This window comes from Accipiter gentilis, chromosome 25 (assembly GCF_929443795.1).
Source record: "Accipiter gentilis chromosome 25, bAccGen1.1, whole genome shotgun sequence".
NCBI classification, from domain to species: Eukaryota; Metazoa; Chordata; class Aves; order Accipitriformes; family Accipitridae; genus Astur; species Astur gentilis.
This window is the reverse complement of record NC_064904.1, coordinates 18,097,010-18,123,745: the sequence shown is the minus strand read 5'-3', so window position 1 is coordinate 18,123,745 and position 26,736 is coordinate 18,097,010. Positions and strand designations below refer to the sequence as shown.

Sequence of the window (26,736 nt, the reverse complement as noted above, 5' to 3'; positions counted from 1 at the left end):
AAAATCGTGTGCGTGTATCCAAACCTTACAGCTCTGGGTTTAGTGCAAATGGGATGGTTGTTTGGGTTGGTTTCTACAGCCCTAATTCTGCAGCCGTGTGATGAAAGTGCTCAAGTTTGGGTTGTGGTTTTTTTTAATATACACAAGTATTTTGTTAGCTTTGCTGGTTACAGGGAACGGTTCAGACATGAACGTTAGAAGCTAAAAGACATCAAATAGAAGAGAATCAAATAAAAAGGTGCTTTTGTTATTTACATGAATTGCTTTTTTTACAGCAGTAGTAAGCCCTAACGTCCATGGGGACACGCTGGCTGCCCGCCACCCTCCAGCCCACCCAAACCGTGGGGCTCCCACGGCCCCCCCGTGCATCAGTGCAGTACGAGGGGTTCGGTAGGACTCGCCAGCCAGGACGTGCTCGTGGAGAGGTGAGCTTGCAATCAGCCCCGATATAAATCGCAGCTTTGTGCTGGGTGTGCTCTTGCTGTTATTTTTAATAACAAATCAGTTGTTGCTATCATATAACTGGTGTTATTAGTGACAAATGCTTCCTTTCTCTAATACTTTTTATTTTTTCCTGGCAGAAACACCATCAAAAAAACCCCTACTAGCTGCTAATCAAACTCACAAACAGTGGGCAGGTCAGTAGAGCTCAGAAATCTGTGATACTTTCTAGCTGTTTCTATTCTTCCCTAAAAAAAAAAAAAGAAAGAAAAAAAGTGTTTGTCTGCATATCAAGTGCTCTCAAATAAAAGTAATCTTGCATGGTCGATCCTAGGAACACTGTAAGAGAACACAGCCAGCCTAATTTATACAGTGACAGGCTTAGGGAAGGAACTGGGTAAGTTGGTTTGTTTTGGCTTTTGAAAGGCTTTTCCACTGTGGAGGTTAAGAATAATATTTGTTTGGCCCAAAGCTCTAGAAAATAGGAACTGACATTTCCCGGGGACACTGGTGATCCAGGGTGTTCAATCTCACATGAAAAGCCTGTTTTTCAGCTGGGAGCACAGCTTTTCGGGGAGAAAAAAAGATAAATAAGGCTATTTTGGGCTTTACTAAAGGCACCCAAAATCCAGTGCCACTGCTAGGAAGCTGGTGTCGGAAAGAGGCACAGCTCAGCGTGGCGCTGGGAGGGATGCAGGGCTAGTGCTGCAGCCTGGTGGCTTTCGGGGGGGGTGAAGCTATGGGTGGTTTCAGGTTTATAGGATGTTTGCAACTACACGGTCACAGGCTGGAGCAGACCACAGGTGTCATGAGTGGGGTCGGTTCTTTGGCAAAGGCTGGGACAATGTGGGAAGCCAGCTAAGGGTGTAGCAGCAGTGCTGGAGTCAAGGGTGTGATCAACATCAGCTCAATTACTCGGTTAGGGGTGAGAAGGGCAGGTAGAAATCCATACAAATCTACAATCCTAGCAAAACTAGTTTGAACTGTTTTAATTGGCAACAGCTCACGTAAACACCCTGTTCTCCCACGTTCCGCAACGGATCCAGCCGTACCATTGCCCCCGCTGACGTGCTGGGTGTCGCGTGGGTTAGGACATCAGTACTGAGCCATGGCTTTCCACTGGCTACAGGCGTGATACGCAATGGAGAGGAGACAAGCTTGCTCGCTGTGTCTCTGGGATAACAGCGCTGTAGCATGGCCAGGTTACAGGCGAAGTAGCTTTCAACACAGATTTCACAATAATGTAACTTAATGAAAAATTAAGGTTTTGCATGTCACAGAATATTTATTCTGATAATAATTCCTAATATTAATGTGAACATCAGCCTCTTTTAGAGATGAATTCTCTAAAATGCCAGGAAAGGTTTGAAATGGCTTTCCAAAACTACTACCTCACTGAAAGGTCACTTTATTGAACGCAAGTCAAACAAGGAGCTCCTGGAGAAACTCAAACACAAAAAGAAAGCCTACAGAGGGTGAAAGCAAGGACAGGTAGCCTGGGAGGAATACAGAGAAATTGTCCAAGCAGCCAGAGATCAGGGAGTGTAGTGATAGGATGAGGGGTGACAGTGACAGTTTTAAACTGAAAGAGGGTAGATATAGATTAGAGGTAAGGAAAAAGTTCTTCACTGTGAGCATGTTGAGGAACCGTAACAGGTTGCCCAGAGAAGCTGTGGATGCCCCATCCCTGGCAGTGTTCAAGGCCAGGTTGGATGGGGCTTGGAGCAACCTGGGCTAGTGGAAGGTGTCCCTCAGGGGGGGTGGAACTAGATGGTCTTTAAGGTCCCTTCCACCTCAAACCATTCTGTGATTCTATGTTCAATTTTGAGATTTAGCTGGAAATATCCAAGATCTGTATCCTTGAGAATGTCTCTACTTTTGCCACCAGAAGGAGATAAATGATGTAGACTTGATCCATATTTTAAGGCCACCAGTTCAGTAAGCCACAAGCTTAAATGTATTTTATTACAAAACATTTTATTGTAGTTATTTACACCCGTTCCTTGATAAGCGTATAAATGTAAACATTTATTATAGATGTCTTTCTCTTATCTTACAGTTCATCCCCAGCTCAGAGTAAATGTCATTTTTAAGCATACAAGTAGTGAGGAAATTTAAGCTATATTCACAGAATATACATCTGCGTGCAGTTAAAGTCCACCAGCCCTAAGCTAGTGGTATAGACACTGTCCCATTAGCCCTACTTCTGCTTCTTGTGTGTACACTGGAGTCTGTGATGTCGTCAGCGTGATCCTCACTTTTTTTCTCTTTCAAGCTGTTGATGAACCTAAGGGTTATTTCATCCCATTCCTCAGGGAGCAACATCAGCAGAAACCCAATGCAAATGATGATGGTGGCTCCCAACCTCACTACGCTGAAGATCATTTTGTGCTTCAACAGATCCACAGCTGTGAAGAAGAAACAACGCCATCAAAACTGTGGCAGGATGAACTACAGCATCAGACCAGCCTGGCACATCTCCGTAACCTGTGTGTCACACTCTGGCCATGATACTGGCCATGTCACTCAATCCTCTAGAGTGACCAGCTCCCTGAGTTCAGAGAACAGCTTTGACCTGAGAGTGGGGTACTGGAAGTGTCACATCTCCTCACCGCCTTCATGTAGGCTCTGAGGAAACCTTGTAGGGCTGGTCTAAGCCTCAAGGTTTCCATTTCTGCTCTGAGAGGGAAGGTACTTTATGGTAAGCCTTTATCTACAGCAAGTTGCATTGGCATAACGTTTCCTTCGGCTGTATGGACCAGTGACAGGGAGAGAGCAGCATGAATGTCAGAAAGCTGGAGTCAATGCCTCCAAGCCCCGCCTCCGAAGTCCAAAACCAGCAACAACAGCCACATCTGAGCCCTTCAGCAGCCTCTTACAGGTACTGACTGTTTCGCAGCTCTGACCTGCACTCCCCTAAAAATAGATGTTGCTTTGAAAACATGCTCAAATACCCGGAGTGGCGAGGCTAAGAGGGTGGAGGAGGAGACTGGAAGAGCAGAGACAGGCTATTCAACAAGATAAGACTCTAGCGTAAACTTCCGCATATACACTTTGCCCTGCTGCTGCATGGCAAGTCACCAGCAGAGTGCTGAGCCACAGCAGCAGCATGCTGACCCCACCATGTCTCAGCAGCAACCAGCAGCTTTGGGCTGCTGTGTGGGGATCAGCCTGCCGTCTCCTCTGCGTGGTATGGATGCATCCCGTCACTCCCAGAGAAAGGAGACAAGACCAAAAAAAAAGGCATTCACCAACTGAAACACCATCACCAGGAGCATCCGTGGAAGCCAAAGGGGACTGAACTGCTTTTGAAATATGTGACAACAGCTTTTGACTACTTAGACAATAAACTGCTGCTGTTCTCTGCATGCCCCTGTGCTTATTTTTCCACCAACAACATTGGTACCTGTACCTGCATTTCCAGGGACGCTGAGCACTGTGCCAATAGAGATCAGAATGGGGTATGTAAGCACGACGCCAACGTTAACCAGAATATTGAAAGCTAGGGAAAAACAGAGAAAATAATACATGATTATTAGGAAAAACACTAGAGTGAGACTCTTCTCCTCTACCTTGACTCTACAAGTATGATCTATGCTCAGTATGCACACCACAATGATGTTGTTGTCACAAAGTGATTGATTTTTACTTTTTTATACCTGAGTGTGACATGAGGGGAAGTTCTCCATGGGGGAAGAAGGAGGGTTGTACATCTTTACACAAATTGTAATACCAAGGTTATCACACTTGTATTTCACAGCTTTGTCCAAGCTTCAATCAGATTCCAACAACCTAGTTCTGCTGCCACAAGCCGTCATTTCTCTTCCTACCGGAAGGCCGGTAATCCCAGCTTCCCCTCTTAGCTGAGGCTGTGTTGTCTTTGTCTTAGTAGGACATTTCACTGATGAAAGGTTCCACACCCCTCTAGCTGGACCATGCACCCAAGGTGATGGCAGCGGGCACTCGTACTCTAAAGGACACTAAATACAACTAGCTGATGAAGTTAACTGAAGCTAAATAAAAGCTGACAAATACAAATGTTCCAACACCTTTAATTTATAGGGTTTTTTAATGTGACACCGTTCCCAGCCTGCTCCAATTTCCCTGACAGACCAAAAGCAAACTGCAAAAACTTCCCTTTCATATGATTTCCTAGGGTGCTCTTCCAGCTCCTGCAGCCAGGGGCTGGTGCTGTGGCAGGACCCCAGCTCCCCTCCTCTGATCACCCACCACCCAGTTCTGCCATGAGTCCCCTACGTAAAAGGAGCAAGTTTGTGTGCTCCACAAGGTTATTCCCCCCTGGTTAGGCTTACACACTTCGGTAGATTGCTGAGTGATAAATTATCCCTACTTTTTGTCCCTTAGGTGCTCACAGACCAGCTGCGATTCTGGTTAGAGCAGTTTCAAGGTGCTTACAGCAGTTCAGCTGTCAGCCCGACCGTGTCTCAGGACAGCTGCGTGGATGAGCTACGTACCGAGCAATGCCATTCTCTTTATTTCCATTTAATATACTTGTAGTGGAGACAAAAACCTCTTCAATTATGAAATAATAGAGACTTTACTGAAGGAAAGGATGTTATATCTGGAAATTAAAACACCCCTGGGCTGAATCCAACAGATATTCTGCCTGGCTAGAGGATAGCAATTGTGGGTCTGAAAGAGGGAGCGTTGTCGAAGGGCGGAGAGGAGGTGAACACCGCAGGCGATGAAACAGCACCAGCCTTTACAGGCTAACACAGCTTTAACAGGCTCTGCCCAGAGCCCTGCAGCACCCACAGGAAGGTGCCCCAGCAGTGTGGGTCCCCGTGTCAGTGCACACCCCCCCCCCCAGAACATGCCAGGAACTGACTGGGTACATGCAGCCCTTTGAAATTGGATTTATAGCAATCAAGCTGTGCCAGAGACAGAGAAATACCAATGAAACTACAGTAGGAATGTAAAGGTGAAAAGTGGACAATTAGTATGACTGCTTCATGTTTATGCTCTGCTATTAATATTAGTATTAAGGCTTCTTATGAAAAATACAAATAATTTCTCAAGGAGTACCTGTTTTCACTGGGATCAGATTTAATCTGTGAAAGAGCTCTGCTGCTTAAGGGAGTGGGGGGAAATTGTTTGTGCCTGACGCTAATTTTGTATTGGGGTGGCAGGGGGGAGAGGGAGAAGAGCTATAAAAATAAGTAAATTTTTTTATCACATACCTAACCAGAGGCCGGCTACGCCACACAGGTAACCCCACGGCACAGCAGAGAAGGGGGACCAGTACTCCACTTTTGTAAAATACAGTATGATCGGGGTAACAGAGATGAAAATTAAATTGAAGAAGCCCAGGGTAGAAACAAAATGAGCCGCTTCCCCGAAGTTTGCACTTCCAAGAAACATTTTGAACAAAACCTGCAAAAGAGAGGAGAGAGGAGGGGTTTAGACTTCATGCCTGTCATGGGAAGCGAAGTCCTGCTGCACAGTTTCCAATCCCTTTGGGAGAGCCGGGCACAGGACAGCCCTGACCAGGACAGCATGCCACAACCTGGCCTTTTCCTATAGAAGAGTTTTGCAAGGAGAGCTTTGGTCCGATTTCTGTCGTTTCCTGTGTTTTAGCGCAGAGGGGGATGCCATGTTATTACCGTGAGGACGGTTGAGTCTGTAAAAATGCCACGGAGAGTGTAACTAAGAACCCAAGGACAGCACCATTCATGCAATGAAGTTACAGGACTTGGGCTGTGTTTGGCACTGTTAGGATTTGTGAGGGGACTCCAGTGATTTCCACAGCATGAACCTGCTGTGAGAGGAACGCCTAGCCTGGAGGGACTCGCTTCGGATTCCCAGGCAGCACAAGCCTCATGGAGGATTTGTCCTACATGAGCCTAAATTCATACACTTTGAGTGACTTGTGAATGGTCACAACAAATTTATTAGTGAGACAAGCGAAGTCTAAAGCTGGGAGGCAACTTCTTATCCCACTACAACTAACTCCAAACTTCTGCTCCTCTTTACACACACTTCACCCTCCCTGAGCTAACAATAAATACAACCACGTTTAGCCCAACCTCTTTCTAACAACTCAGACACATCCCTGCCCTCTTCATCCCTCACCTTCAAGGGCAGCCCCTACTTTCAAGTAGGCGGCAAAGCCCTGCACGTCTCTAACGCATTGCCTGCACCGGGTGCACACACACACAGGCTCCGAGCCCAGCACGAGTGCGGAATACACAAGAAAGCTGCAGTGCAGACCAGGGATGAGCCGTCCATCCTCGCTCAGAGAAAGCAGCACTATCCGCATTCAGGCTCTCCTCCCTGCTGCATATGGCAAGCCCCTTCGAAATAGTGTCGATAAACTGCAGTGGCAGGAAATGATTAAAACATGATCCTAAACTCCTTGCAGCATAGTAACAGAGATTTCATTAAAGGAACATGAAGCAAAGTCATTCTGAATATTTGGCAGCTAACAACTAATTACCCTCACAGTAGATTTCCTGACATCATGACATTGCCTGGTCACAATATGAATGATACAGGAGGGATGAATAAAATAAAACATTTATTTTTATAGTGATTCGCTTTGTACATCCAATGTTAAAGAATATAAGAATACTAATAAACAGTTATGACCTACCTTATACAATGCTGATGTAGAGGCTGATCCAACAGCATATGCTACCCCAATAATTGAATCGCCCTGGAAACCATCTGCATATGCCATCATTACGATTCCTGTGATTGCCATTATTGCTGCAACTATCTGCACAGACAAAGCAGAGCAATGTAAAGCTCAGTGCAATTTCATTACATGGAAAGAGATTATCACTGTGTGGGGTTTTAATGAGTGTCACTAGCTACTTTCTCTGACTTGAAGCTTTCTTGCTTTCCCTTAAATAGGGAAAATTATGTGCAGTTGGGAGAGATGTAAAACATAATGAAAGTGTATGCACTGATAGCCATACGGATCTATAGCATTGCAAATTCTCCTGGGACCTACTGACAGAACATCCATCATTAAGTATTTTATAAGCTAAACATCCACTTTGGAGATATGACTCCAAGATCAAGAACTTTTAAGGTATTATGCTCTACTATACAACAAGAGAAATATTTAGCAATGCCACCAATTTGACTTGAAATGCAGATATTTAGAAGGCTGACCTTCCTGGACATCACTACAGGAAAATGACCCCTCTATTGTAGAATACCAGTGTACCACTGGGAGCTCTTCCAGGCTGCTTTGGCTGTGCACGGTATTTCCTAACAGCCCTGCCAGCTTTCTTGGTGTCCTGGTTTCAGCTGGGATAGAGCTAACTGTCTTCCTAGTAGCTGGTACAGTGCTATGTTTTGAGTTCAGCATGCGAAGAATGTTGATAACACTGATGTTTTCAGTTGTTGCTCAGTATTGTTTAGACTATAGTCAAGGATTTTTCAGCTTCTCATGGCCAGCCAGGGCACAAGAAGTTGGCACAGGACACAACCAAGGCACCTGACCCAAACTGGCCATACCATGTGACGTCCCATCTAGTTTAGGAACTGGGAAGGGGGGGGGCAGAGAATCGCTGCTCGGGGACTGGCGGGGTGTCGGTCGGCGGGTGGTGAGCTATTGCCCTGTGCATCATTTGTACATTCCAATCCTTTTATTACTACTGTTGTCATTTTATTAGTGTTATCATTATCATTATAATTTCTTCTTTTCTGCTCTATTAAATCGTTCTTATCTCAACCCAGAAGTTTTACCTTTTTTTCCCGAGTTCCTCCCCCATCCCACTGGATGGGGGAAGTGAGTGAGCAGCTGGCGTGGTACTTAGTTGCTGGCTGGAGTTAAACCACGACACTTGGACAGACATAACCAAATTTCTTTATGAAGCCTTTACCTTTGTGCTTAGGTTTTTGGCCTCATTTGAAAAATCCAGACAGAGCTTTTCAGGATCTTCAAAGAAGAATAACAGAAATAATTAACTACACTGTATTTGAAATTCTGGGTCTTGACTCCAAGGACCTTAAGGAAGCAGTAAGGATCTCGACATGTATTATTCTTTGAAAAATTCCCCCTCTACCTAATTGCCCTCAGCAGGTAAATACAGAGTCTGAATTTCAAAGACACTAAATACCTAGCTGCCATGGACTGTAAAGGAAAAAGTGTTTCCTCAGACCTGTGGAAAGTCACAGCTCCATTTCTGAAAGATAGGGTTTTTAACAGAAATTGAAGAAAAAAAATATCAGTATGACGTTAAAACATCTTATCATTCTAAAAAAGGTTGTTTGTGTATTAGAGCTGGGTGTAGAGCAAAAGATGCGCAAATGCCGATACCCAAAGCTGGCTGTTACAGAATCACCAGCAACAATGAAGGTTCAGACCCTGTTTTCTATTCCCAGGTATCCACTGAATCACATAACTCCCCAGTGGATGGGCAAGGCAGGCTCTCTCCCTTCATACAAAGGAAGAAACTAATGTGGTTCACCTCAACAGCGCTAACCTCTACCATCACTGCCACGTCAACTGGCTCCCAAAATCAGCTGCTGAGCCAGGCAGGGCTTTTTACCTTCTTGCTCCTGCAGGTACAACTCCTGAGCCAACACCAATGTGAGATGGACACTTGCTTCCTGGAAAATGTTATTAAACTTCATTTAAGAAATATTTACTGCTAGACAAACCTAAGCTTCATGTGCTTCACACCACAGACTTTAAAGGCATCTTGACCAAATCATGTGCCCTTCTGCAGAAAAAGCCTGACTTTCAGATCTCACATAGTTTTACCAAGAGGCTCAGAAAACCCACTGATACTCATACTAAGCAGACGTAAGCCAGGCTGAGGCAATAAGCACAAAAATCCCACACTTACTTCTGTTTAAAACATCCACGCTCCAAGATCCAGTTCAACAAAGCTGCCCAGCTGTCACCTAAACCTGAAGATACCACTGATACCTCCAAATTCACCATGAAATGGCACTTGAAATCCAGGTCCCCCAACTTAATGACAAGGGCTGGAGTCACACGTGTACTCACAGTCTTTCAGGTGTAATGCAGTGGTTTCATGAGATCTGGAAGGGCTTTAGCAAGAGGGGACCAGATGGCTTCCCTCCCCTCCTTCCCAGAATAACACATCCCAGCAGTCAGGTCATCCCAGGAGGAGGGCTTGAGTCCCTTCATCCAGAGGAGGAACGTGGATCCAAGAGTGCCTTCTCTGGACTTAGGGCTTTTGCCAGCAGGCTGCTGAGGAGGACAGGGGAGCACATTGCATTTTCCACTGCCAAAATGAGAATCTGGCCTTCACTCCTTAAGTGAGTTGGGGTGCTGGAAGACATCACCCTCTGCTGTTCACCCTGCTGAAAAGTCAGGGCACATCTGGCACAGGATGCACATACCATCACACAAGATGCAGCAATGTTTATTTTGATCCCTTACCTTCCATCTATACCTGTGAGCAAAAGAAAGTTAAATTCTCTTAGAAGAATGTGTTCCAGCCCTGTTCAGAGGGAATGGTCCCTACAGAGCTTCTCCCTCCTACCTTTAGTTTAGTGAGTAGTTCGTTAGCAACATAATTGTGTAACACTGCTGTTCACCTTACAGCTTATCCTAAGATATAAATACCACAAAAGTCCAGCTTTGCAGCAATGCCAAATTACACCCAGGACCTCTCAGACATCAGCATGGCCCCTCCTATCAGTTTCCAGAAGCCCCCCTTGCCCTGCTACACTGCCTGGCTGGTTTCATCTCAGGCAGCATTATACATCTTGCCTTGCACATAAATTCAGATGTAGCATTTCAGCTGTCAGCTGGAATATTTCAGCTGTAATGTTTCAAGCAAGGTCTCCCACAAGACAAAACAGAAGAGTCCAATGTAGTTATCCCCTCCTTCCAAGGGAAAGGATTGAGATTTAACTCTTAGCGCACTCATTGCTCCCAGCAATTGCACCCAGCAAGCGAGTCCTTTCCTTGTATTATTGAAAATGAGTAGACCCATCATCCCCATTAGGAGATTCTTCCTGTTGGGAAAAACATCTTCCCAGTCCGACTACACCAAACTCAGAGAGCCACTTTCCTAATTTAATCAAATATTCAGAAAGCCAAACACTTTTTTTTTCCTGAAACAACTAAAATGATGGACACATATCATAAGCATCTCATGAGACATCAGATAAATAAGACCTGACACTAGAAAACAACAAGAACATTATTTAAGTTTCATGGTCAAAGCTCTTCCCGCAAGTTCTACACCACTGCATTAGGACAGTTGACCTCTGCCTAACAATTGTCATGTGTTTGCTTCAGAAACCTGAGAGCGCATCCCGCAGGATTCTGTAAGCTGACAAGCAGCAGCAAGGTCAAAGTGAAGCAAAGCTGGTTGTTGCAGTTGACAGCTCGTTAAACAAGGCTTTTAATTAATGGAAGAGGGTAGTAACTTTCTTCTGGAGCGTCCTAGGTAAGGAATGAAATTAGCCTGCTTTTTTTTTTTTTTTTTTTCCCTCCTCCTGGAAGAGAGCAAGGCCAACCAACATTTTACTCAGGAACAATTTTTACCATGTGAAGCACAGCAGAAAATGAGGTGCTGTACTACAAAGAAACCTGTTTCCAGGCTAGAGTCAACCTTCTGGGGGGCAAAAATGTCCCCAAACCACTCAATACCTACCTAATAAACATTAATTCAACTTCACAGATGAAAAACAACCAAGGGCTCAAAAATGCAAACATTTAAGCACGTGGCTAAATCTAAGCAACACAAGCCAACAGAACTACTCGAATACATGAAGTCTTTTAAGTGTTTGTGCTTGCTCTGAGCCAAAGCTGTCTGGACTTCCAGAAGTCCCAGTGTAACAAGGATACATTATTAATTTGTGAGTTGTTCAGAAGTGTCCAAGCAAAGAAGATTACAGTACAGGCAGGGATTGTGCTATGTTTCCTAGTGCAGGGCAGTAGATACTTCAAGCACTACTTTTATAGGTAAATAGCTAATAGTCATTGCTGTATATGTCCTTCTCATATGAATACCCTTTCTCCACCTGGTATTTTTCTCTCTTGAGTTGGATGCAAGCTTCTACCCAAGCTACAGCATCACCACTGAGGACACATGGCTCTCACTGCAGAACACGCACTACGTGTAGCTCAAATGCAGCCAGGGCAGCTAAAACTTTGCATGCAACCCCTGGCAGCCCTTCTGCAGCTAGTCAACACTTCTACGGGCAAGATTATGCCGTACCATAAGGTGGCCATCAAGACCGGTTTGTCTTTAGACAGCCCATCTGAAAATCCAGCCCCGCAGCCTGGCCGGTGGCTGCTTTCCAGGGCGATGTGCCGGCACACAGGCGGGGGATCGGAGAGCTGTCAGGCAGCTGGCCATGCGGCTACCGGGTGCCCACGGGCATCTGCGGGCACTTTGGAGACTGCCTGCAGCAATACCAGGCGGGCAGGGAACTGGTGATGCTGGGACTCTGCTGCAGAGCCGCTGGTTCTCAAGCCCAGGCAGATAAAAGGTGTCTCGGGTACACAAGCACCGGCTGCACCCCCATCTCCGATGCGCTGCAGATGTGCCCGACGGCTCTGAAGCTCTGAAAGAGCTGCTAGGAACTGGGCTTCTTTGAAAAACTGGCTGTGCTCCTGGGTGCTAAGTGCTTTTGCAAAAACACTGGCTCAGAATATATGATTAAACCCTTATTTCTTTTTGTCTCCTTACTGTCCAAATAACCTAATTACACTTGTTCTCTGAGAGGCCGGGGGGTGAAAACAGTAAAGGCATTCAAAGCACAAAAGGCTGGGTCCGTGCTGTTTTGTCATATTTTAGTTCTCAAACACTCTCCTGCGTGGTTATTAACATCATTAAATGTTATTCTGGCAGGAGGGCTACAGGAAAATGCTGCTAATTACCTTTCCAGCAATGTGCATCCAGAATCTGCCAGTTAGCAGCAAAAAACAGTTTCTTGTACGTGCAGAATTTCCTGCTCACTTTTTCTGCCAGGTTTTTCTTGTGCAAAGCTCATGGTGTTTACAGCATTAATACTAACGCATATTTACTGCAATGTTTTTTTTAAGTCAGTGAAAAATAACTAATAAATGAAAATAGCTTTAGTATTTTCAATCTAGGTTTCTTTAAGAGAGTAGACTAGGAAAATATAAGAGTTATGTTTGCTCGTCTAGAAAGAGGCTGCTTTGACACAAAAGTTAGCTTAAAGGGTACAAAATTTCCTATTTTTTTTCAGCTGGAACCTGAAAGGGGCAGAGGAGGCAAGTTACAGTTCCTGTTAATTTCTGTAGAGAAGAACTGAGGATTTCAAACCCTGCTTATTCTTTGAGTTAGTCATCAGCAGGCTGAGGGTAGGTCACATTTACCTGATGCTTCTATATTTTAAGTTGTAAATGCAACAGATATAGAGGTGTCTGGCTTTAGAACTGCAAGATGAAATGTCCACGTCCTTACCGTCAAGGGCACTATGGCTGAGGTCTGTGAAAGACAGGTTTGCCTCCTTGACTTTGCCTCATCTGGACACAGACCCTCCACCGCGCCAGTCCGACAAAACCCTCCTGGAAGATCCCTGCCCAAGAGTTCACTCGTGTGATGGCACGCATGTCTTGAGGTGCTTAGGCCCCATAGCGTTACTAACTGCCCTGACAGCCCTGTCTCACCAGGAAATTAAGGGAACTGTTTTACTTTAAACAATTTCCTCTTCCATTCCCAAACCCCAAGCACAGCGCTCTCTGTTCAGCGTGTTGGCGGCTGCTCCAAGAGCTAGGTCAGATGCCTGTGAAAAGAGGATGCCTTTGCCTTTCATTTCGGAACCGTTCTACCACACTATTAATCAAAAAAGGCTGCTGTGCTCATTTTTTAAAAAACAAACTCACTCAGATGAGTGTCCTGATCCAGCATGCTTTCCTTGGAACTTAGATGCAATTGCTGGGGGCCCCTTCTGGTCACAGGCACCGTGCCTGGCCCCAACCACTTCCTAATCAAGTTCAGGGCTCTTGATAGTTCAAATCAGGATTGTACCCAGCACGACCATTAGGCCTTGAGCCATTTCAATAGGGAAATCTGCATCAGCAGAACTGGTAGAAGGCCTAGCTGCTCCTTAGCCAAGGTATAGTCAACAGTTTAAATTGCTGCTTATTTGGAGATTTGTGTATGTAAAATTACAGGAAACATGCTTGCTTTCCCCCAGATTCAGGCACATATCATTTTGCTTGAGTTCTTTATTCCTTTTTGCAGGGTTCATATTACTGCCAGGGAGTCCTATAACACTTCAGTGCAAAATACACCTCCATGCAAAACAGTTGCTGTCCCTTTTAAACTATATTTGGCACATGCACATGTGTATTTTTTGATGTATATGTAAAAAGTAATAAGGTGGCATAAGAAAAGTACGTTACATATTGAAAACAGCTATCTACCCAAACAAGGAATAAAATTGCTTTGGTTAGAACCTAAACATTTAGCATTAAGTTTAAAATAAAATTAACTGACTGTACTTCAGCACTGTAACCCAAGACAGAATAGGTTTATATGAAACTAGAAGTCATCCTATTCTAATTCATCAAATTAGAATTAGCTGTAATAGCTTCTTGAAATTCCCACATCAAATTACCTCTGGAGTCTGAGATCTCTAACTGATCTTCAGGCTTAGGTTTACATCATAACGTTAAATGAGAAATGGTTTCATGGTACATGTATACCATAATGCAGCTGTACTATGGCAGCACAATAGCTTATGGATTTAAGGGCAATTATGAAAACAAGAAAGAGTTGAAAATCAGGCATGTCATTACCCTTGCTCCCATGAACCTGTCTTTCAGCACAATCCACGAAAGCAAGAAGACAAAAGCTTTGTTACAACAGAACAGGGCAGAGACGTCTGTGGCTGTCAGCTTCTTTAAAGCCAGTAAATACAGGTAGTTAGTCAAAGTCCACAGAATAGAAAAGGGAGCAGTCCTTTTAAGAAAGAGTTTCAGCGTCAGACCATCTTCACCAAAAATCCGACTGCATTCCCTATGAAAAGAAGAGAGTTTAAAACTCAGCTAGGATTTTCCTTAGCATTCACTGCAGCACAACAAACATTCATTAGACTTTTATCACATTCAATTAGGTGCTTTTCCTAACTATTCCACATACCCATAAAAATCTATTGTTTAATTCACATAGAGAAAATAACCTACAATCTTCTTAAAACAGCGATTTCACAAATAGAAAAGAAGTAACTTACCTGGAATAATCACACTCTACACAACCATAATCCCAGGGACTCACACACAGAAATGAAGGTTATCTATAATGCACTGACAGTTCTCAGACTCTGCCTTCAAGGCCACAAACAGAGAGATTATAACCACAATTTTTTCTCTGCAGCTTGACAATTTTTTCTTGCTTTGCTCCAAACCCTGTTTTTATTCCTATTGAAATATATTCTCATGTATGGCCAAGCAAGCTTCAAGAATTGCCTAAAGATACTCAAAAAGACTGCCAGACAGATCACCATGGTGGGAAAGTGAGCCACCAGCCAGTGGGCCTGAGCCAGTCAAACAAGAATGTAAGAAAAGGGGAGGGAAGGATATTTAACTATTTTATTATAAAGTGAAAAGTTCTGTTCACTTAGAGACATTTCCTTGTGGATTAAATTGCAAACAAGTCTCTAGCTTCCCAAACACTGTGTCACACACAAGTGAGCTGTTTGCTTCTTAGGATTTCACAAAAGGGAAGGGTCAGTTCAGAAAACACTGCTTTCGGGGACAGCACTCTTGTGCAAAGTGGTACCTGTGTGGGCTAAGGGGAGACTGAGTACTCAAGCTTGCAGCTTGATTAAAGGTCCATCACTGCACCCCTCCTGAAACATCTCTACCTTTCCCAAATTGGGAAGGATGTTTTTTAGCAACACCACTGTCTGCATTCTTGGTTAAAGGTATTCCTCAAGATACTCCCAGCACACTTCCTTTCTTGATGTGACAGGCTCTCTGACACATCTATTTAAAACATGAGAGATGCCACAGGTGAATGCTTCGTACAACTGAAACACCAATGGAGTGAACCAAGGTACCATCAATCTGCAACACATCCTTACGAGGCAACATTAACAGACTAATCTAAATGCCATGATGCCTCGGAGCCCCAAAATATTCACAGCCAAATATAGCTGTGTTTGGAAGATTGCTAAAAAATGTATGTAGAACTAATCAGTAACTTCAAAGAATGCACTTCAATACTAAGTCAAAACCACTTGTTATTTTGGGGGTGGGGGGTGGGAGTGGCGGTGTAATAATTATCCTGATTTGGCTTTGACTTTAAAGATAGAATTGTTTTTGGGTCTCCTAAACCATTTTTAGGAATTCTGGGGAATTCTGCTGTTAAAAATATTGCAGTTTTTTTACTATTAACAATGGAAACCATGACTCTTGTTTTGAGGAAAGTAGAATAATAACATCTATGTAATACATGAGATCAGCTATGTCTTAACCTAAATGATTCTATGATTCTACTTAATAGCTATTCATTCCCTGCTGCTACTAAAATGACCTGGGGTACAAAGCAGTCATTTCTGGTAACAATAAATTCCTTTCTCAAACTTTGTGCCAGGGTGTCCAATAAGTTAACACTCAAGCAGGCAGATCTGCTAATCATCTCCTTCATTCTAGTTGACCTCAACGTTCTCAGGAGTCAGCCTGTTCTCCAAGGATCAGAACAGAAATGTTACACGTAGAAAGAGAATAGCTAGTGGTGTGTATCATTCATCTGAGATGCAAAGTAAATACTCAGTGAAGCAAAGAAATTAACACTCAAGTTTGACTGTAGGCTTTTGTATCACTGATTTGAACAGGAGTTAAAGGTGATGAGTTTCCTCGTGTGTGAATGGACTCACTGGTAGCACAGACTTGAGTGTTTGTTGACGTACAGGTATAGCAGTTTACGTTTAAAAGATGTTTTTCTCCCCTTGAGACTTAAGTGGATGCAGAGGGTGATTCTGAGCTCAGACTACCTCTCACTTCAAGACAGGTAGCCTCTGACCTGGATGTACCGTGGCTATGTCACCACTACATGACACCAGAGCCAAGATGCCCCGTCTCCTGGCAAGAACAGATCTGCGTTGTGAACCAGACCTGTACAGAGCCTTCTCTCTCCAATCCAGTGGGAATTCTGCCATTGGTTTTGAGGCAGGATTGGATCATTACACAGTTGTAAATCCAACCTTTCTCAGAAGCTGTCAGGACCTGTCTTAAAGGAAACAAGTTTGTGCTGTGTTAAAACAAAGAAGAAAGGTGCTTGGGCTGCTCACAGTAACCCAGGGCACAGTTAAGTACCCTAGTGTTATGCTGATAGTGTACAAAGGCAACAGCAAAACCATCCAAGCCTGTCACTGATGGAGTCGGCAAGGCAGCAGGAAAAGCTCTTCTACAAATGCGCCACGGGCTATTATACCCCTGTCATCCATCGTGGCTCCCCCACTGACAGGGAGATGCTGGGCGTAAGCCCAGCACTTCTGCTCCTCCATCCACAGAGAGGGCAGGTGGCTTCCAAAGCCAAAAAGGGTGTTTGGGGGGGTGGTGCCAGAATGGGTTTTGTTGTCCTGCAGATCTCTGGGATGTCTGCACACAGACAAACTCAGAGCAGAGTCAGGAGGATGGAGTCCAAAGTGCCCTGACTGTGAATCCTCGCAAGGAGGAAGACTCAGTGATTATTGTATTATTCTGGGTTGGACTCTGTGGGCTGGTCAGCTATTTGGGAGAGGCCGTTGTGGCAATCCCGCAAATGTCACTTATCTCCGAGTTCCCAGAAGCAGTGGGAGGGACGAGCAGAGACTCGCAGTTAGGAAAAGAAATCTGGGAACACTTCACAGGCTCCAGGCAGTGGGCTGTTTAAGCAGATGGAAGAGCCTCCACCACACAGAGCAACAATGACCAGAGAAAAGAGGGGCCAGTAGTTCCTCACCTCTCAATTAAAAAAATACAGCAAAGGCTTGTGACAGGGTCATGCTGAGTGAGACAGAGACTTGATGAATTCTCCATGTCTAGGAGAACTCCATGAATAATGTTCAGCGAATGAGAACATAGGAAGAATACTTTATTTTCCCAGTCATGGCTACAGTAGATTGCCTCGGGCTTTGTGAGGGCTGGTTGCTCAGTGGTTAACTCAGCCTCTTTGGCATGCAACTAAAATTAAACTTGCAGGAGTCATCAGACATGACAGTGATTAAACCCCTGTGCTCAGGAGAGAGGGCTTCATGGATCCCTCCCCATACAGATAATATCTGTAGGCTGTTGACTTAAAGGCAGAGACATATCTAAGGGCAGCTGACCCTGGAACTATGACACAAACTATTTCCAAATGCACAAGAAGTCTATTTAAAACCTGCCCTCTAACATAAATAGCTCTTTTTATTTGCAGGTAGCCCTCAGCCATCAGCTCTGGGCAGTGTGCCATGCTCTCAGGAATTACAGCACCTCAGGCAGTCATGTAACTTTGCCTCTGGCACCCACTAAATAGCTTGCGTAGCCTCTTAGTTATTCTGATGCCAGCCCCTGCAGAAGAATGGGTTTATTCACCCCTGACACGCAGCAGCCTCTGGAGTGTAAGGCAGCAGCTGGTTTTAAAACAGCTTACAGAAAAAGCAGAGCTAACAGACGCTACCTGGGGTAACGTGAATACAGCGAATGTAATTACATCAGCCAGATTAAAATTTGGCAAGGCCATCAGTGACATTATGGTAGCAAGAAGCACCACGGGACCTTTTGTGAGCACAAGTTGTTACTATGTCGTTTAGTCCTTCTATCTAAATGATGGCATCTGCTGCAATAAAATACCTTCCAGCTCCATTTCAGGAGACAGCCACCGAACAGCGTAACGGTGGTTGAGCTACTGGTGAATTGTTTTCCGGGACTGACCAAGTCTGAACATTAAGAAAGAGAGCCTGGCCAGCTGTATTTGCTCAAGAGCTGGAGCAAGAGGAAAGGGAATTGTGCACAAACCTCTCACATAAGCAGTGTCTGGCTCAGGGGGCAAGCACCACAGGAACGCTGTCTCCCAAGAGGAATGGTCCAAGGGAAGCCCTGGTTTTGTGCTGCTGGTCTTCCTCCCTACTGTTGAGCCATTTGGGGTTGGAGCAGCTTCAGGCAACGGAAATCCTCATCTCTTATCTGAAAAGCCCATCTGAAAAGCCCTTTGCAGTGAAGATCTAGATTTGCTGTGCAGACCTAGATTTCTGTAAGTGGCTGAGGAAGCTGGACTGAGCTACTGCTGCAACATGGATGGAGAGATTTGTAGGTGACAAACTTGCAGATGACAGATGACACCAAATATCAGCTACTTATGGCTCTGTTTTTACTTCAAGTGATGCTCACATCTTGTTAGCCTTCTTGCTAGAAAAACCAACTCTTCCCAACATGTTCATATTTATTAAACCTGCACCTACCAACACCCTTCCTAGCCAGTGCCTCAAGGCTGCATAGCACCTGTAGGACTAACCTCAGCTATTACATTGTGGATATATTCTGGCAGAAAGCTGCTGAATGTCACAGTGCTTGTCCTTGAGAAGCCAAGACAGTGGATGGGGTGGCAAAATTTATTGACATTGAAAATATCATCCACCTATTCCAAATCATAACTCTGTTAGGATCCTACATCAAGTCTGGAGTGTCTTCTGCTGTGGTAAATACGGGCAGGGTTAGATTTCCTATTGCTGAGCTTACTGAGCTTCAGATCATTTTATCTACTGCTAATACAAGGAGTTTCAAGCTCCTTGTGTGGGACATACCTTTTATCTACAATACCAAGGGGATACCAAAAGTTGTCTTCTGCCTCAAGACAACCCAAATACTCTACTGAAACGCAGCAGGGAGGTAATAACCATGAGTTAGTTTCTAAGACCACAAAATTTGATCTCTAAGGTGAAGTGTGAGAGGTAAGAAATACACAATTTACAATCTCAAAGATTATAAACCTTTCAGAAAGCCAATCTAAAGTTGAAGATTTAGACTTCTATCCCTCCAAGTGGGATTTATTAAAGTAACAGTGGTTCTATACAGCTTTGCCAGCCCGAGGCAGCACTCTGCAAGTCGCTTGCATGATCACTGATCTCTGCCAAGATATCACAGACACTGTTTGTTCTGATCCACCAGGAATATCTGCTGGACAAAATGTCATATGTCTTTAAAGCGTCTAGTAAGTAACTATGTACTCCAGAAACACAAAGACAAATCACCTCTGGACTCTGAGGTAGGCCTGGAATCACTACAGAATGGGCTTTAAAGACAAGAATTAGCTACTCCACGAAAAAAAACAGCAAATGAAGCAACAAGGAATCTTACAAAATGTAATAAAAAGGCCTGTAACAGGAACAATACCAAGAACACAAACCAAACAATTATACAAACAATTGATCTAGCTTTGAAAATAATTCTGTTCTGGGTAAGAGGCTGGGTTAAATGACCTCCAAAGATCCTTTCCGAACTAAATCTGTCTATAACACTCTGAATTTAAAAACTACAAATGATGATTTTAAATTCTTTAAGTCATCAGAAAATCAAGCACTCATCCTGAAGGAGACGTCCATCCCCATACCCAAGCTGAAAGAGTTTGGCTTGTCAAGTTATAACATGGCGCAGACCAAGTAGTTGGTCCCCATCATGAAGTCAGTATTTACCAGCAGTTACCTCTTCCCTGGGATGAGAGTTCCCGATATATCTGGAGTAGGAAATAGCCTGGGAAGATGCCTTTCCACTGGCCCATCGGGTCTCCTGTTCGCACACATTCACAAAACTACTTCACATCTCCGTGTGTGCAGAAATTCCTCTGGGCGTGTTAGCATGTGTCCTCAACTTTAAAAGCTGAACTCCTAACAGCTTGGGAAATGTTATCAATTATTTAAGCGTACTTGTATTATGCATTGCCACAAATGTTTTGCCCAAAATATTGCTCTGATGGATATATAATCAACCAACTAACTGCAGAGGATCTACCTGCAGGGATATTTATTCTCACCTTCTCCCTTATCTGCTCTGTGTTTGTTATTACTTTACCCCATACCCAGAAGCCAAGCTGACACTGTTAATGTTCTCACAAATACTCCAGCAAGAATCTGAATGAAGGCATCATTAACGTACAAAGCACTAGGGTTTTCAGAGAAGCAGTTAATTAAGTGCAACTGTTCAATTTCAGTCACGCTGATTTGACAGAAATGATAATTTAGGACCAAATTACATCCCAGATCCTGGCAAAAGCAGCCGAGGGAAGAATTTGGCCCTGCTACACTCCAGCCTGACAGTCACAAATTGAATTCCCTGTGTGCTCAGTGACAGCTGTGCTGAACCCTCTGTCAGCGGGAACAAGGTACAGGCCACATGCTGGTTAATACCTTGTAGAACAGACAATTCTGCTGAAGTCAATAAGATTGTTTTCGAAGCAAGTCTGCACTGGAGTTACAGAATTGGGTCCCAGCTCAAAATTATCCTGTAAATTTCTTCCCTCCATGGGCAAGCTGTGTTATCTCTTGGCAAGCTGAATTTAGTTCCATCCTTTAAAGCAGCTTCTACTCCAGCATCAGATCAGTGGAATAATGGAAGTAGAGGAGGAACTCCGAAATGAACTGTCCCAGAACATGGTGGTACTTCCAAGCCCTGAGGACGGGTTAGATACGGCTTTCTTAAGAACTGGCTAGGCTGCAGCTAAGCCAGCTTTGTCTTGCTGCAGTGCTGGTGGTTGGACTGGATGACCACTTTGGGTTCCCCTCTAACCTTGTATTTCTATGATTTCACAGGGGCTACTGAAGAGGCATTTATAAATTTCCACCCCTGCAGACTAATGTTATAGCCAGTACTATGGACTCCTTTGCACCTGAGGTTGAGACTTAATTACAGCATGCAGCCATGTGGCGTAAGGAAAGGCTGGAGTCAGAAAGAGGTTTTCCCCTGGCTCTCGCAACACAAAGGAAGAGGTATTTCCATGTGGAGCCTTCATGTCATTTCCTCAGGATGGCAGACACTCAGCTCTGCCAGCTTACCCCTCAGAGCTACAGGGGAAGGAAAACCAAGAGTCTGCAACCTGCTTTAATTCCTACCCCACACAAAAGAGAGCAGAGAAGGCTACTAGGATGCTCATGCTCCATGCTATGATCCAGCAGGAGGAGAAAAGGGCAGTTTTCACCCTGCTACACTTGCTGAGCGTGGAGAGTAAGCCATGGTCTTCCACATGGAAACCATTTCCTCAGCTTTGAGCGTCTTTCTTCTCAACTATGAGTTGTTTTGGTTGCACTTTACACTACTGTTCTATCATATGTGGACCAGAACAGACTAATTAATGGCCTGATCCAGACAAGAACACAAAATATAGAGAGATTAGATAATATAATAGCAAGATTATAAGCAAATTACTGGCCTTTACCTTTACTGGTAAAAAAACCCAACCCTCTAACAATCAATTATCCATTAATTCAAGCATATATCACTCATCTGTTAGCCTTCTGTAAGCTATTTATGAATGAGATTTTCTGCAGCACGGCCTTTATTCTGCTGTCTGACACCATGGGTCAAACTGAGAAGAGCAGTGATCTCGGTCCACAGAAATCAGACTGTTCAAAGGGATATTGCCATGATAAAGCCTACCTGAATTTTCTGATTGGAGACTGCTTTTCCTGTGCAGTTGCAAGGTGCCCAGAATAATAAATGGGAAAAACCATAATGTTCCAGTTTGTTGAGAACCAAGTCATGAAAAAAGGACAGTCAAAGGTCTCATACGTGATTTTGACAAACTGCGTGGTCCCGACCCAGGAGGAAGAGACGGACAAAATTATCAGAAATCTCCAGATAAGCTTGAGAAATGTGGATGTGCAAGACTGGCATCGTGTCTGTCTTTCAGCTTCTTGGCTGCTGCTCTCTGTGTGCGTTTGTGTTCCTTCTTCTCCTGAAAAAAAAGAAAAATAGAAGAGTTGCACACATAATGAATGCATTCAAAACAATTCTTGGCAAAATCACCTCTTCTGATCCAGACACAAACTATCCCTTGTCTTCTCTCTATAATTCCTCTGTGTCCCACAAACACCAAAATCCTGCACAGAAATACTTCAGTAATACCATCTCTGTCATTTCAAGGGGATAGGAACAAAATACAAACACAATACCAAAGCCTGAGGTAACAGCATTATGGTTAAGCTGTTTCCACCGTTTGCTTTATCAGCCCTTCTTTCCTTCTGTCAGCCAAACCTCTAGAATAGAGCTACATCCTTTGGAAACAATTACATTATAAAGTCAATTACTGTGCATGTGTGCAACATAAGAGCTATCTGAGCTTGTACATCTGAAGCCAGGAACAAGTTCTTATCATTCAAGATTTTAACTCAAGAATCACTTTTTTATTTGCAAGCTGGGGGGGAAAATGAAACAGTTTTTTGGTTTTATATACCCAAGTGGAGCAAGGACTTTTCCAGTCAAGTTAGTGTATTTGCATTTTTGAAGTTAAAAAAGGAAACTGGACAAAACTAAGCTTGGCATGCCTAGAAATAAACCTCTACACATAAACAAGGAGGAACTAGAAAGTTGTCATTTCCCGTTTTAGTACAGTTACTTTTCAGATCTAATCTGCAGACCACTGCAGATTTCCTAACATAAGCATAGAGAATTTAATCTTACTGACTGTTGACTTGCTCTCCAGACATATCTTCCGGAGATGCAACCCACGAACTCTATTTGATTTCACAGATCCCAGCTGAAAACAACGGATTGAACTGCATCGGATACTGAGGAGCACTAACACTGTTGCCCCATGATCTCATGTGGCAGCATTGAGCTTCCAACCATTTACGCCGTTAGACCATATCACATCAGTTTGATAGAAGAAACAGGAGTTCCTTCTAAAACTCATGACCTGCAGCTATTCTTAATTATAACTATCGATTATCAGTCGCATCAACACACGATGCGGTATATGTAAGAAACAATATAATTATTCATATTAAGAGGAGCTATATATCTACTGCAGTGAGAGCATACACTGTCCTACACTCAAATGTGAAAAAGGTACCCTTTCAGACTCAGGTTTACTTTCCTTTTCTATTACTGTTTCTGCTTGAGCCATAAAGAAATGTCAAACTGAGGTTCCAAGTTATTACATTAGACCAACATTGCATCTAAAAAACGATTCATCATAGCAGGGAGCACATTTGCAATCAAGAATTTTCCTAACCAGGACATGGAGCTTTTTGTGATTGCAATTGTATGGTATATTTTTTTCCTAAAAATGATCAGTATTCAGTGGCTCCATTGTTTAGCAGTGAATCAAGAATTTAAATAAAATTACAGGTTTATTAAACCATGCAGAGGATAATCAGACACGGGTCTGAAAAGGCAAGCATCATTTTAGCATTCTTTTTGGCTGCTGAGAGAAAATAGGTATTTTTATGGTACTAATAATGACTGACATCTTCTATTAAAAAGTAAATTACAGTTTATTTGCAAGTTAGAATGGCTTAAAAAGAATATATTATGTAACATCCACTTGCAGGTTTTCCTGCTAAGCAAAACTACCATGCAATTAGTCCTTCTTCAGCTAACAGTTAAAATAATCATACAATGATAGAAGACTATAGCACCTTTATCCATGCATTCTATTTTTCAATTACCAAATAACTATGTAATTGCTGTTACTATGCATGACACTACTGTTAGCATTTGACTTGGATTTTATAGTCCCTGGTTAGCATGTTAGGCAAAGGCACAGAAATATACACTTGTTGCAAATCCTACCTTGGATTTAAAGACCTATGTAAGTTTTAGCCTGATTAAATGTAGAGTGGGGAGTTTTCATAAGTGCTCAATGGGTAGGATTCATCCCATGTAATGTAGTTAGCAAATAATTGTGTATGCAGACTAAACATGTTGTCTAGGGCCCCTTTATATTTAATGATAATGGACAGGCATGGTGAGAAGGTAGCTGATTTCATCCTCATATATATCTAAAGTCTACTGGAGGCGCTTATCTCTCCCTAGACTAGATATTTACATTTAATTTAAGTGAAATTGAGATGGATTCCCAGCCAAAGACACATAGTAGCTTGATGGTTGCTTTCAAAATCCATGGGATGTGCACACCTAAATCTTGGCCAAAGAATCAAAAGGACAAGATAAGAAATATCTTTTAAAATAATTACAGGGCTTGAAGTCAAAGACAGATGGTGAGCAGGCACACAATTCATACTAAATAGGTTTAAGGATTTCCAAGTCATGAAGCTGGGGCTGGACTAAGCTAGAAAGTAGCACTTGTGTTCAGATACCGAATGATATGTTAATGAGGAGAAACCAAACTGATCAGCCAAAGTGGTTGGCAGATAGCACTTTAAAATTAGCAAGGTAGTAGAAATCCTTGGTGTCTGTGTTTAGTTCTATCTGAAACAAACCAACAGGCTTACCCTGTCAAGAGCACAGAAACAATCTGAGAACTCAACAAGGATGAAATGACAGGGAAAGAATGCAGATGACGCTGCAGGTGACACGGGGAGATGATACTGGTCACTGGCAAACTGTGTTGAAAGGCAGCTAGCAGAAACACCCCTGCACGGTCCCTTTCTCTATAATATAATTCTTGCTTGTGATGTCTCTGTGACAATATGGTAACAGAAAAACCTTTTGCTTTCATTTTTCAGAAGAGTGAGAAGAGGAAAACCAAAACCTACAGTTTTTCTTCTGAACTCTTTTGACTACTTGGCAACTACATTCTAGAAAATAATACTCTTTATATTTGTTTACCTACTGGTCAGGTCAGTCGTACTTAGACCTCGCTGATGAGGAAGGGAAGATCAGGATAAAAAGGGGAATTAATAAATGTGAAATAAATGTTTAGAGAATATGATGTCAAGGCACTACTCAAGTGGCCTAAAGTCCTTTCTTAGAGAAGAAGGATTCTGATTTTGGATGTACCCTAGTGTCAGCATGCAGAGAGTTATTTCAGCCTGATATCTGCAAAAATGAGTATAGATCGGTTTTCTGGTATCTTACATATGATCTTTACTGCAAGATGCTGTATCATCCACTCTTTGCAGCAATAATCCCCTCCGATATTTTTCTGAGGGTTTCCATCAAGAGAGTACTCCTGGAGTACGAGATCCCTCCATTTTCCAACACAAGAAGAAAATGGCTGATTCTTGCTGCCATCGGTGGTGAAGTGACAAGAGGAAGATTCATCTCCCACAATTCCAGTATGCAAGGGAGATCCAACCTGTTTTTCCTCCCCTTTTTGCTCACAGTATCTACACAGACAGTCTTCCAAAGAACTTGAACAGTTAAATTATTTCAGTCATTTAACATCTCTCTCCTCAACAGTACAATTCAGCGGACTCAAAGGCCTGTGGCTGCATATTGTAATCGCTCCCATTGCCATCCCTGCTGGTGATGGATGGACATCATGGTGAAGAAGTCAGTGTTCACCGTACCTACGGGTTCATTTGAGCTAAACTTCTGCAGTAAAGTGGGTGACACATTCCTGATGGAAGCCCTGACGTGCAGCTGATCGATGATCTGAACTGTGATGGTCTTCCCTAGATATCCTTCCACCTGTTGCTCCTTCTCTTCCTCTTCATCAGACCGTCCACGGTATGAGCCGAGATTGTCATTGTCTTTGAGAAGGAACATGGCTGGCTCTTAAGGGTCCTGGTCTCTGGCCAGGCTGAAGCTGAGGAAACATAACCACTTTGTAAAAACTAACTTGTGTGCTAACGTTAACCATCCTTTCAAGATCTTCTGCGCCTACTGGCCTTATGATTTCTCAGATATCTAAGACATTACACGTACCTACTGAGGCCCAGGCCTTTTCCTCCCATCCTTGCTTCCTTCCCGCCTAACCCCAGTTTGCACACAGGTACAGGAAGGACTTTCACGTGGCTTTGCTTTTCGCAGCACCATAAACCAACGTCAACATGCTCGGACTCTGCACCATCTTTCAAAAGACAGACGAAAGAGGCCTTTCGCAGGCATGCTGTGACGCCGGGAGTGCGGCTGTTATGCCTACCTGATCTGCTCTGCCTCTCGACTCTGCTGTGCCGACAGATTCCCGAGGGACTTCGATTCTGCAGCTCAAGAATGGGAGCAGCAGAATCTTCAGCAACAGTTAGAGGGGAGAGCTGCCTAGTCATGCCTCTGTGTCTGCTGGGGCAGTTGCCTCCTGGCTTGCATTGGATGACAGATGATCGTGAGGCACCTGAGAAGAAAGAGTTTGCATCAGTTTGGCTGTAAACTCCCTGGAGGAAAGCGGGGCTTTGAAACACTCTGTCAGTGAAATGCATACAAACGATTCAGCGGGAGAAAGGAAGCACACTGCAAAAATCAAGGTTTCAGCTCTGGTCAGAATAAAGTAAATAAGT

General features: G+C 43.6%; 1 protein-coding gene across 3 annotated transcripts in view; it reads right to left on the bottom strand.

Annotated features, from left to right (window-relative positions):
* Positions 1-2,442: 2,442 nt before the first annotated feature.
* Positions 2,443-26,736, bottom strand: part of SLC35F4 (solute carrier family 35 member F4) — a 127,301-nt gene continuing 103,007 nt past the window's right edge. Inside the window, exons 2-8 of one of the 3 annotated variants that reach the window (XM_049828441.1) lie at positions 26,385-26,573; positions 21,992-22,289; positions 14,177-14,396; positions 7,055-7,180; positions 5,643-5,835; positions 3,854-3,943; positions 2,443-2,849 (exon numbers count right to left, since the gene is read on the bottom strand). In XM_049828441.1, the coding sequence (XP_049684398.1) occupies positions 2,608-2,849; positions 3,854-3,943; positions 5,643-5,835; positions 7,055-7,180; positions 14,177-14,396; positions 21,992-22,289; positions 26,385-26,573 (1,358 nt within the window). In that variant the 3' untranslated portion in view covers positions 2,443-2,607. Of the gene's footprint in view, positions 2,850-3,853; positions 3,944-5,642; positions 5,836-7,054; positions 7,181-14,176; positions 14,397-21,991; positions 22,290-26,384; positions 26,574-26,736 lie in introns of those variants that run through there. The other 2 variants (XM_049828442.1, XM_049828443.1) reach the window with 2 other exon arrangements.